Below are 12,433 nucleotides of genomic sequence, written 5' to 3' on the forward strand. Positions count from 1 at the left end.
GACATTTTAAATTGATAATATGACAAATGTTAACAATAAAATGAAATTTTGTATAATTTCATGCGAATGAAGTCACACAGGAACAGCTAGTGTTTTTATATGGGTTCAGAAGTGGTAATGCACTGTGAGTCCGTAATTATTTTTTTGTACATCAAAAAATGTATATTTTGACTTTAATATGTACAAATACAAACAGTTAATTAGAAATTAATTCAAAATACTGTAAAATTCATACAAAGATACTGGCATCAAAATGCAAGGCTCAGAGCACAGCGAACTTTTCATAAAACTTTCATAAGCTCTTTATAATCCAGCAAGACGCTCCTCCACTGTGAACTTAAAAGCACAGAATGCAAGCTTCTTTATAATAGACTTTAACTTGCTTATTTTAAATAATATTTTCTATTAACATTATAAAAACCTTGAAACTCGGAGATTCACGTAATGACTGAAAATTCTTTTTATAACTTTCTATGCATACACGTCTTAGAGAGATACTTTTTAACTAGTATAAAAACACTAGCTGTTCGCGTGTGGCTTCATCCGCGTGAAAATATAAAAACTTTATTTTATTGTTTACATTTGTCGAATTCTCAATCAGAAAAGTCAAGATTTAAATGCACAAATGACAATGACAACCATGGCAAACTTGCTTTCTTGATGTTAGTAGCTTGTAGTTTATGGTCCCTTTCTCACATGATGGATTTTTCCAATTCATTTAGCCCTTAAGTTAAATAGCGTGAAAATATATAGTCTAAATGGTTTGGGATTTTTTATTAAAGTAAGAATTCTTAAAAAGTAATGTGTGTTTACGCTTTGTTATATTATATAAGAGTTATCCATGAATACTTTTGAATAAGGAATGTACACAGTGTACAATATATGCAAGTATCTGTAAATATCACACGTGAAACCAATCACATCATATCATGCGCAAAACTATAATAGTTATATAACTACTGAGATCAACCGACTGTTTAGAGTTTCACAACCATTTCATTTGACGCTGCTCCGGACAAACGTAACTAGATAACTGAGACAAAGAACACGTTGCCATAGCAACGATCGGAGACAGATTGTGCGGTCTGGACGCTGGAAGCCATTCCAGATGCAGATAAGGGCTTCAGTGGACGCCACTTTAATAGAAAAAATGTTATTTCGAGTGGTTATGAAATTGTTTTACTAAAGTGTCTTGTAAAATTTTAAATTATGCTTAATTAAAAATCATTTTTCCCCAAAAATAATTGTCAAAATATTACCCGCTGACTAAAGTTGTTTAAAATTTTAATAATTTTGTTTCGTTTGGTTTCTTATAGTGAATATAAATTGAGGATCTCAACGTTTAATTAACGACTTGATGTGACTTGCTTCAATCGTCTTTTGACGTAAAAAAAACTAAAAACGCTGGGACTTTCCAAAAGATTTAAAATACACAAAGCTCAGGCTATTTTATCTAACGCCAATCATAATATTTATCAAAGAATTCTAGTAAAAATGGAGTAAGATATTTTTGTTCGTTTTTATTAATTACTCAGAGCGGAGAGGAAAACCTATTTGGAGCATTCATAAGTTAATGAAGTGCGACGAGAGACGAGACTCGAGAAGTTTTTGCACTGGAGTTAAATTAGTTCATAGCGAAGCTACGCGAATGTCGCTTCTTAATTACTACCGAGCCTTACTCTTATCTTTGCATGTGAACAATTAATTATATTTCATAATTAATTCTCTCATAATAGCCTAATAACCGTAATGACAAAGTTTTATTAATTATAATTACGTTCACGGGGTTACTCTCCTCTAATTTTAATAGCGTTATTTTAGGAAACTTTTAAACGAACACAATTTGAATATTTATTTTGTTGAAATTAACTTTGTTAAGGTACAAATTACTTTTATTAAAACATATATAGGAAATTTAGTCGTATACAATCGTACTTTAAATTCCAATACAAGGCTATTGTAAATATTTCGCTTTATATTTGGACTATTCATTGCTCGCGTATTCTCGCTACATCCATTTACGTTGCTTCCATTTGTAATTAGAGTTTTAGTTACAGTTCATTATTCGCTGTCAGTTTTGTAATATCTGTTCTTTCCGATTGGATTCATCTTTTTCATCTGGTTCAATGTTTAAATAATAGATTTTACTTTTTTGTTTTTTTATTTTAATTTCCACTTAATAAATTTTTAACGCTGGATTTAAATCCGTTAGTTGTGAACTTCAGGATAAACAGGCTTTGGACGAGACATGACGGACCTTTTTTGGTATCGGGGAAAATCTAAAAACCCCCTCGCTGGCCGCCCTCACGTGCGATTTGAGGGTCTTGGGACCTCCAGTGCAACGCACCGGTACCCTCTGCATGAGCTTTTGCTCTATCCCCGGGGAATTTTTTCCCAAATGGCAACATTGGACTCACGGACCTAACGGACGAAGTCCGCAGCACGGTGTTAAAAGCCTATAAGTAAAATAATTTGTAAATATCTGCTCTTTATGGTTTTTCATTTTCTTTATTTGTATGTTTATATTTATATGGCTTAGCTATTTTGTATAAGGTATTATGGGACTGACATGTCCTAAGAAAAAATAAAGAGAAAAAAAACGATTGTCACTATGATATTTATGGTAAACTCGTAACTTTGTTTATTACTAAGTTAATAGTATTTAATTTTTTTATACATGCTTCTAAGTAGCAAAAGTTTCGTTATGTATAACAACTTAAGTACTTAAGTAATACTTAACTTAATGCTGAGTAACACGGAAAAATATTTTCCACTATCATACTTTCTCTCAGTATTAAGTTCTGCTGACATAGTAAAGTACAGACCTAAGTACGTTCGTTTAAGTAAACGGCCGCCAGACGTCTGCTTAGTGTCTTCTAAGTTAAAGTTACTACCTCTAGCTTTCTTTTACAGTTACTGCGGCTTTATTTGTAACTTAGTACAAGGTACACATGCATATTTTACTTATCTATCTATACTAATATTATAAAGAGGAAAGATTTGTATTTTTGTATGTATTGAAATAAATTAAAAATTAATCTACTTGGCTTTCAGAAATTCTTGCTCCATTAAAAATCTACGATATTAGTGAGTAACAAAGGCTATATACTATGTTTTAATTTCCACGCGGACGAAGTCAGGTGCAACAGCTAGTTTATTGTATATTATTCGTTTTTTATTTCACAAAGTAGTATATTTTTAAATGGCAAAGTCAGTTAATAAAGTGTAGGTTACTTGAAAATTTCTCTTTGCAAAACATGACTTGTTACATTTCAACAAAAAGCATCTCGCAAAGGATTCAAAGATAAACTAGGATGTTCTTATTTATGTTTCTGTCAGTTAATTGCGAATGTTTTAATGACGTTAATTAATGTTACTTAATTAAAAATTCCTCAAATACTTACTAGAGTTTTACATTTATGTTTTATGTCAGTGAGTTTCGAAACTTTAAATGCTTACTTCTATAAATACTAACATACAATTTCATTATCTATTTATTTTATTTTTTTATATTTAAATTAACCGTAACTTTTAAATTTATTAATAATCTAGCTTACATCGGCAAATCCGTCAGCGTGGAATTAAAAAAAAGCAAAATTAGGTACCCTGTGTATTCTTCCAGAATATCTTCTACATCTATACCAAATTTCATAGAAATCCGTTGAGCTATTTAGGCTAAAAACTCTAACAAGCATCCATCCATTCATCTAAACTTTCGCATTTATAATATTAGTATGATATCGAATTACTCAAAATAGCGTTAAACTTCACGTCGAAGATTCTCTATTTTGTAACTGAATAGGACTTATTCAAACAAGTTTTTGTAATTGTGAATACGAAAGATGAAATTTTCGGATTCCTGGTAAAGGAGGTCAATTGAAACTTAAGTAAATAATTTCGCGAAATTAATTAATAAGAAATGTGCTTAGATTTGATACTAGCGACTTCAAAGGTTTTATATTCCTAGAACTTTATATCGGGATAGCAGCTGGAAATGGAAAATTGAAAGGAAACGAATTAATTAGAAGAAGGGTAAAAGACAAGAAACCATTAAAGATACTGAAATTATTACTTAGAGACTCAAGAAATTGTCAATGATGTATTAAAATGTCAGGACTACAAAATATATGTAAAAAAGTTAAAAAGGAGCCGTTGCATTTAAAAATTAAAGGTCACACGTAGGTTTAGGCTAAGCGCCATCTGCGCTCGGCCGGTGAAACTGTATATGCCTCTTCAATGCAAGTGGCCATGCAGTCACAAAAAAAAAACGATCACACGGCGAAATAACTAAATGGTAAGAAAGAAAGATTTAATAGATTTCCAATTGACACAACTTTTGAGTAGGAGCACACCTTTGACTAGACTATTACACACCTGATGTGCGATTGTCGATTGTTTCGCAACCAATTCAACAATTATTGCACAATTATAAATCGAAGCGAGACGAAACAGTTGTGCGATAGTTTCCTTTCAGGTGTGCGCACGACTCTACTAGTATTTATGCTTGTTCACTGCTGTTATAAAAATATAGGGTTGATTAAACAAGAGGTTATGAGAACTGTCAACTGACAGGATTTGTTCGCAGTTGGCGCTTTTAATTTGGAGCTTGAAACAGACCGCGCGACACGAGTTTTGCTCAATCAGAGTTTTGACAGTTTCCATCGGACCTACGATATGCTTTTGTTGCTAAACTATTCCTTTTTATGCATAACAAAGTTTGATAAAACATGAAAAAAATGATGTCTGTGATCTAAATAAATAAGACGACACAGAATATATGTTTAAAATTATATTATTTTTATCAAGAACAAATTATTCTTGTAGAGGCTTCTTTCGTTTTAAATTCTTGAAAATTTTCCATTAATAATGATTATATTAATTTGCTTGTTATATTTGTATTCCAAGAACAGCAAAATAACTTACGTACGTGTAGGAGTACAAATTTATAGAGAAAGTTATTAAATTACTTGTAAGAGAGTAAATAAATTATCTAATCAAATACACGAGAAATTATAAAATAAAAATGAATGATTGAAAACTTTAACATTAATAAATATTGTATCGATACTGAAATATTTAACAAATTTTATAAATATTTCATCATTTGGGACGTTTTAATATTGAATGTATATAATTTCTACTGCAGTGGGTATTTTGTAAGCCTTTGAAAGCCCAACGGGTGTTCAATGCTCGCTAATTGATTAATACTCTACTATGCTCGATACTACCAATCTACAGGACTGTAATTACCCAAACTGTTGCTTACATTATACAAGTCTGTCATTGACGATACAGCACAGTCCGGTGAGACAGAATTAATAGGCTATTTCTTTATGTAAAAACGCTTAGCAATTATCACTGCAAGGAAATTTAGATATTAAATAATAACAGGCGCTTATAATATTAAAGCAAAACAAAACACATCATAAATATGAGAAATCTTATAAAAATTTCCACAAATATTTCATGTAGCGTAACATGTTTGCTTTGCCGGGCAAAGCTGGTTATAATGAAGTCGTCGAGAGTCGGGAGATTTGACGTTATACGTTCTCTGTTTTATAGAGGGGCTTCGGACGTGGTTAGCAATATCTTACCCGGTTAAACCCTCCTTGTGTTATATCCCCCACTAATATCTAGCGACAAATTACCATACCGTAAACTAACAACGCTTATTCAGCGTTAGACAAACATATTTTAATATTGACTGTTGTATATAGATCGTTTATGTTTGAGAGAAAACAGCCGTATAAATGTCGGGATGAGAACATCTTATTGTACGGCATTAGATTATAAAGGTTTTTAAAGTACCATGACATACATTGTATTGTTAAGTAAGCATTTTAATATAAAATTTTATAATCGTTTGTAGCATATAAAAAGTTTAATGAAATTTAACACAAACACAAACCGCACGATCCATGTTCCGAAAGCTTAAAGTAATGTTTTTGACACTTTCCCTGCCACCGACAATTTTGGTATTCAATTTAATGTTTTAAACTGTATTAACATTTTTATTTTTTTAATTACGTTGCATTTTCTAGAGAATTATACTCCTACACTAATTGTAAACAGAAAAGGAAAAGAGCAAATTCTGTAATAGCTGAACTTATTTAAAAAAAAATAGTTTCCATTAGTAAGCTAAATTTTGACTGAGATGACCGATGATAGAGTGCTTTGGAAGACGAAAACCCGTTGCATAAGGCAGGGGAGATGACGATAGTAAGCTAAATTTTCACTGAGTTACATTTATAACTATTTTTTTAATTCAGCGAAAGCGACAGCTAGTGATGTATGAATTCAATTAATACCTTAGAAAGTTGGTCTTAATGAAAAATACAGGTTAAGATATGGTGTAATCAACTAATGTTAACTTAACAATGTAAGAATATTGCTTGCGCTTGCGATAGTTGGTAATATTTTCTCAGACTTTATTCCACCTTTAACCGTCTCCTTGGCTATTTTATCGTCTCGATTTTCCGTAACAAACGGGATTTGCGGACCAATGCTACCGACAAATTGATTTCATTAACTATTGACTGGAATAAAACCTTTGTTTTATCACGATCAAGTTTAATAAGAATGTATCGAAGCAAAATAAACTTTCGTGTTATTTTTCAATGCTTTTACCACTAATGTAACAAAATTGCAGTTGAAAGCGCATTGAATCGACTTTGACACTTTTAAAACCTCGAAATAGAGACTATTAAGTTTCAAAACCACATATTGTAGAATTTCAAACGAATTTTGACGTAGTTGCCCTTTACCTGACCTTGAAAACAATTAATAGAATACATTTCTTATGTTTAATTGTAAAGTAAAGTATGTAAATTAATTTTATTACTCAGGTGACGGGTGTGGTCGGCCGAGCAGAAATGCTGTCGTCCGTGTTCTTCCTGGGGGCGTTGCTGTGCTACGCCCGAGCTGCCAGCAGAAGACGATATACAGGTAAAGTCAAGAAGATATTAAAATATTTTTTAAATTAGTGTTATCGAAATTATAAATGTAACAATCCTTTCAGTTACACTCGGTTTGAAACATTTTTATGCGAGTGTATATTCAATAACCTTTTACCAATAAACTTTTTAAGACTCGAATTTTAATATAAATTCAAACAATTAATTAATAATTTCATTAAAATAAGCAAACGGGTTGTAAAGTTACGTCAAACACCTGAATTCCATCAAATTTTCGAGCGTAGCACAAACGAAAAACCTTTCGAAAGTTGGAGTTTGTGTTTGCCGCACACTGGCGCCATCTATCTCAGTAACGAGCACATAATCTCGTTGAATCGCATGTACGAATGTTTGCAGTTCGCTTTTAACTTGTATTTTCCCTTCAAAGGAACGCGAGATGGGCTTCAAAAATTCGCGGTCGAGAGTTCGGATTCAATTAGAGAGGCTCTTTTCAAACCGGCAAATAATTGGGATTCCTGCAATTTTAGGATCGTATTACACTGTTTTTGGAATTCTATTTTCATTTATTTATTCCCCTTTTTCTAAGAAGTTCTTTTATACAATCCAATAAAACAGAATTTGAACTTTTATTAAAAACCACAACGTTTTACCACCACATATATTTATGAGAAAGATTAAAAGTATTATAATTGATAATAAGCAAAAACTCTATTAATATTTAAATAATCCAGCTAGCCTGTCTGTTTAGATAAAAACCCTACATATTGTTCTATTTATGACCAGAAAAGGAATCCAAATTATGGATCAGAAAAGGAATATAAGAAAAAATTTACCTTCCAAGAAAGGTCTGTAATTAAATACACATTTACTGCATCAATTGTGACTGAATATAGTTTCCTTTATCGAGTAATTAGCGTTTAGGTTAATTAATGCTTGATTAAAATACAATGAACACCCTATACATTAGCTCAGGTCATTTGTAAAGCAGCCCGGTCGACTTAAATAGGGACGTTAGTTTGACGAACACTGCCTTAAACTGATATTTAGGTCGACGATTATTAGATAGCGAGATCCGAGTTTGTTTAATTATATACTCAGAACTTAGAACTGTCATATTAAAGGTTTAGTAATGAAAATGATGGAACAATTTGATTTTGATTGGTTAACTAACCCTATCTTGTAAGATACCATCGGTAGTAACCGATGGTATAGGAGCTAGAAAGAGAGAGAGAACTCACCTAATTTTACGTTTTTCTTCTTTTTTAATTGTTAAGTTCTCATGAGACATTATAACAATGACTCATGTAATCGTTATTACTACATGTGAAGTTTAATTAGCAATTATATCCAAACAATAGAATTGACAAATAGCACAGCAACTAGCATCTGTTTCGCTGATTTACTGTGGTGCAAAACTAAGCGAAGTTTCAGTCTCAACAACTGTTCGCACGTTACTGGGTACACATTGTTAATCACTTCTAGCTACAACTATGGAGCTATTTCATAAGACCAACGAGCAAAGATACCATATCATTTAATGGTACTACCGTTAACTCCCTCTTAAACTAATTTGTTTTTTGACCCACGTTGATAGAAACAGTAAGCTATTGTTTTATCAATAGCCAGAAAATAACAATTGACTTTAATTAATCTATGATCATTCTTAACCAGCTTTTAATTTGTATTTAAAACAACTTATGCAAATATCAAAAAGTGATTTGAAGCAGTTAATTTTCTTCCATACGTAACTTCTAAATAAAAAAAAGATAAATAATAAAAAAAGAGATAGATAGATAAATAGCAAATCCCTTTTCTAACATGACTGGTTTCTTCTACACACACAACTTACGGACTGTCAATTTCATTGAGGTCTTCTGTGGGCACAAAATGTTTACCTAAATCACTGTTTAATTTTCCAGATTGGCGGTATTTGGTTGCGTGCACGGGTTGTGTGGGTGTCGCCATGCTGTGCAAGGAACAAGGCATCACAGTAACCGCTGTTTGCGTCGTCTACGAACTCTTTGTGGCGCAAAAGGTTTGTATCTATGGATTTCTACTGCCTTGGAATATTGAAATCTTAGACAGTATCGTTCTGTAAAAATTACATGAAAAACATTCAGTACGTTATAAAACAATTTTACATTCGAGGAAATCCACGGTAGTCCAATAACAGAATTGCATTTTAACGAGACAAACTCCGCCTATCACAATTGTCCATAAGAATAATAAAAATTTATTAACCAGTACCTCGAACCAACCTTTTCATACATGTTCATTTAAAAGCATCCTATTGGTCGTCATCCCAATACGTATAAATGTTAAAGCGACTGTTGCTCTTAAGGTAGAATACCGCTAGATTCCTCGATCGTACATTATATTTATTAAGTTAACAGCATTGCCTTTGAAATCTGGTCACTTTGATGTCAATGTCCGAGTCTGTGGCAGGGGTCCCGATGTCAAAGACAAAGGCTTTTTAGCGCTCGCAGCTCGTGTCCCGTGCCCTTTGTTGTATATAATTCTATCCGGTACATTATATGAAACTAAGGTCAATAAAAACATCACAATCAACATAACTCTACGAAATTCAAAAAATAGTATAATAATAATAATAATAATTGATTTACGCCTTATGTGATTAGAATGTTCGTTTGTTCATGCATTTATTATAATTTTCTTCAATTGTCATCAACTCGAATGTCCTTACTGAGGCGCTCAAGCCTACTCAAGTGGATTTTCCTTCAGATGCACCAAATGTCTATGGATAACGACAATTTAACACCAGACCAGAACACTCCTTTGCCATTTGATATAAAAACTAATATCTATTATTAATATTTCAGCGCCGCGGCTTAGTGCTAAGTGGTCGGTCGTGGCTGGAAGCCTGGGGTAAAGCAGGCTGGGGCTGTGGATGCGGTGAAGCGGCGCGTAGAGTTGCTACCGTATGCTGTGCGACCCTGGCCCTGTTAGCAGCTCGCCTGCACGTAATGGGCGCACAGCTGCCTGTTTTCACCAGATTTGATAACCCGGCGGGAGCTGCGCCGCCACCCGCTAGGTAAGCATACCAATGAATATGTAGAAGAGTCCTTTAATTATTCCTCAAGCAGTAAATTTAGCTTTGTCTTCCTTGAACAAAGTTGTTAGCTTAGTTAGATAACCTTAGTTGGTGTGACAATAATTGGTAAAGCCAGTACTTTTGTAGCCTTTTAAATGGGTAACATTTGCTCGTGTATTTCAGACATTTAACGTTCGCGTACTTACCCGCACTGAACGCGTGGCTGCTAACGCTGCCCGAGGCCCTGTGTTGCGACTGGACCATGGGCACAGTAGCATTATTGCGGTCCTGGAGAGATCCTCGCAACATGGCCACCGTCGCGCTGGCTGCACTCCTTATAGCAGCCGCGGTACATGCTCTCAGGACACGGTCTTCTGCATTGTCTATGGTAAATATTGTATATAGGACACAAAATATCTACGATATGCTGAGAAGTGTTTGTGACTTTCGTTACAAAAAATATAGTTACATGAGACACTTTAGATGATTTGCTAGTGTGATATAAAATATAGTAGACGGTGATAAAAATATAATAAAACAATAAATCAGTCAGCATTGTTTACTATCAAATGAATCGTATGTTTTCAGGGTCTCGCACTACTAGTGCTGCCATTCCTGCCAGCATCGAACCTGTTCTTCCCCGTGGGGTTCGTAGTGGCGGAGCGAGTGCTATACATGCCGTCGATGGGCTGGTGCCTGCTGGTGGCGCACGGCTGGCGGCTGCTGGCGCGCAGAAGAGCTACCGTCGCTGCAGGAGCACTCATCTTCCTGCTACTCGCCTTCAGCGCCAAGACCTATGTCAGGAATTGGGACTGGAAGACTGAATATTCAATTTTTGCGTCCGGACTTAAAGTGAGTTTGGGTTTATTTTATTTCACATCTCCACAACTGATTTTTTAAGTAATCCAATTTCTAGAAGATTCTAGACTTAAAGGATCTTTGAAATAGTCTTGTAAACTGTTAGTCTTATTTAAATATCTGATTTTTAGGTGAATCGTAACAACGCGAAGCTATACAATAACGTGGGCCACGCGCTTGAAGCTGAGGGCAAATATGCAGAAGCATTGGAGTTCTTCAACACAGCAGTGAGCGTGCAGCCGGACGATGTCGGGGCGCATATTAATGTAGGCAGGACATACAATCACCTCGGACGATACCAGGAGGCGGAGGAAGCCTACGTGAAAGCCAAATCCTTACTCCCTAAAGCGAAACCAGGAGAATCCTACCAAGCTAGAATAGCTCCAAACCATCTCAACGTATTCCTAAATCTAGCCAATTTGATATCTAAGAATGCGACCAGACTAGAAGAAGCCGATATGTTGTACCGACAAGCGATCAGTATGAGAGCTGATTACACGCAGGCCTACATAAATAGAGGGGATATTCTTATCAAATTGAATCGCACGAAAGAAGCACAAGAGGTTTATGAAAGAGCATTGTTATATGACAGTGGGAATCCTGACATCTATTACAATGTAAGTATTAAGAATAACTTTTACCAATAACTTCCGCGCGTAATTAAAGAAGAAAATTAGTAATAACTATAGCTTTAGCTTGATAATGAAGCTTTCTAGTGGAAATAGAATATTTTAAATCAAACAAGTAGCTTATAAGTTTGTACTTGATATACAAAAAAAAACAAATGTTTGCTTTTTATGAAATTAGTGTAGATTATATTTCCGATAAATGTTTGCTGATTGTATTTGAAACTTTGATTTACAGGTAATAATATCTCAAAATCACTTAAGCATTAAAAATAGTTTTATATTCATCATTGAATGCACTCAAAGTCTCAAAAAATCTTTGACACCTACATACATGATAGATTTTACTTATGTCAATAATGACGTGTTTTTCTTTGGTATTAACGTATTATGACGTTACTTTGTGCAGCTGGGCGTGGTACTGCTGGAGCAGGGCAAGGCGTCTCAGGCGCTGGCGTATCTGGACAAGGCTCTGGAGCTGGAACCGGAGCACGAGCAGGCGCTGCTCAACTCCGCCATCCTGCTGCAGGAGCTGGGCGCGGCAGACCTGCGGCATCTGGCCAGACAGCGGCTACTCAAACTGCTAGATAAAGATGGTATGTAGCAATCGTAGGTGCGCCTTACGCCCTAGAACTGGCCTAGATAATAGCTACCTATGCTTTTACTAACGATAGCGCGGATAGGCTTAAAAAATCACATTTATCTCATCTACACATACAGGAACGGAATACGTTAGAAAAATAGAGCGATAATTGATATGAGAGCTTCCTTTAACTTTATCTTAGATGAGAGAAAGGATTTCGTATATGAGGATCTCAAAATTGTTACAGCGACGAACGAGCGCGTGCACTTCAACCTGGGCATGGTGTGTATGGACGAGGGCGACGCGACGTGCGCCGAGCGCTGGTTCCGCGCCGCCGTGCGCCTCAAGCCCGACTTCCGCTCCGCGCTCTTCAACCTGGCGCTGCTGCTGGCCGACCGCC

The 12,433-nt window shown here is 34.9% G+C and overlaps 1 protein-coding gene across 1 annotated transcript in view; it reads left to right on the plus strand.

The window, feature by feature from the left end:
• Positions 1 to 12,433, plus strand: part of LOC106100392 (transmembrane and TPR repeat-containing protein CG4050) — a 28,391-nt gene that overhangs the window by 15,091 nt on the left and 867 nt on the right. Inside the window, exons 4-11 of the mRNA XM_013279220.1 lie at positions 6,846 to 6,945; positions 8,834 to 8,949; positions 9,755 to 9,966; positions 10,150 to 10,354; positions 10,555 to 10,818; positions 10,956 to 11,441; positions 11,860 to 12,046; positions 12,281 to 12,430. Of these exons, the coding sequence (XP_013134674.1) occupies positions 6,846 to 6,945; positions 8,834 to 8,949; positions 9,755 to 9,966; positions 10,150 to 10,354; positions 10,555 to 10,818; positions 10,956 to 11,441; positions 11,860 to 12,046; positions 12,281 to 12,430 (1,720 nt within the window). The remainder of the gene's footprint in view (positions 1 to 6,845; positions 6,946 to 8,833; positions 8,950 to 9,754; positions 9,967 to 10,149; positions 10,355 to 10,554; positions 10,819 to 10,955; positions 11,442 to 11,859; positions 12,047 to 12,280; positions 12,431 to 12,433) is intronic.

This window comes from Papilio polytes, unplaced genomic scaffold, assembly GCF_000836215.1.
Source record: "Papilio polytes unplaced genomic scaffold, Ppol_1.0 DF824047.1, whole genome shotgun sequence".
In the NCBI taxonomy this organism is placed as follows: domain Eukaryota; kingdom Metazoa; phylum Arthropoda; class Insecta; order Lepidoptera; family Papilionidae; genus Papilio; species Papilio polytes.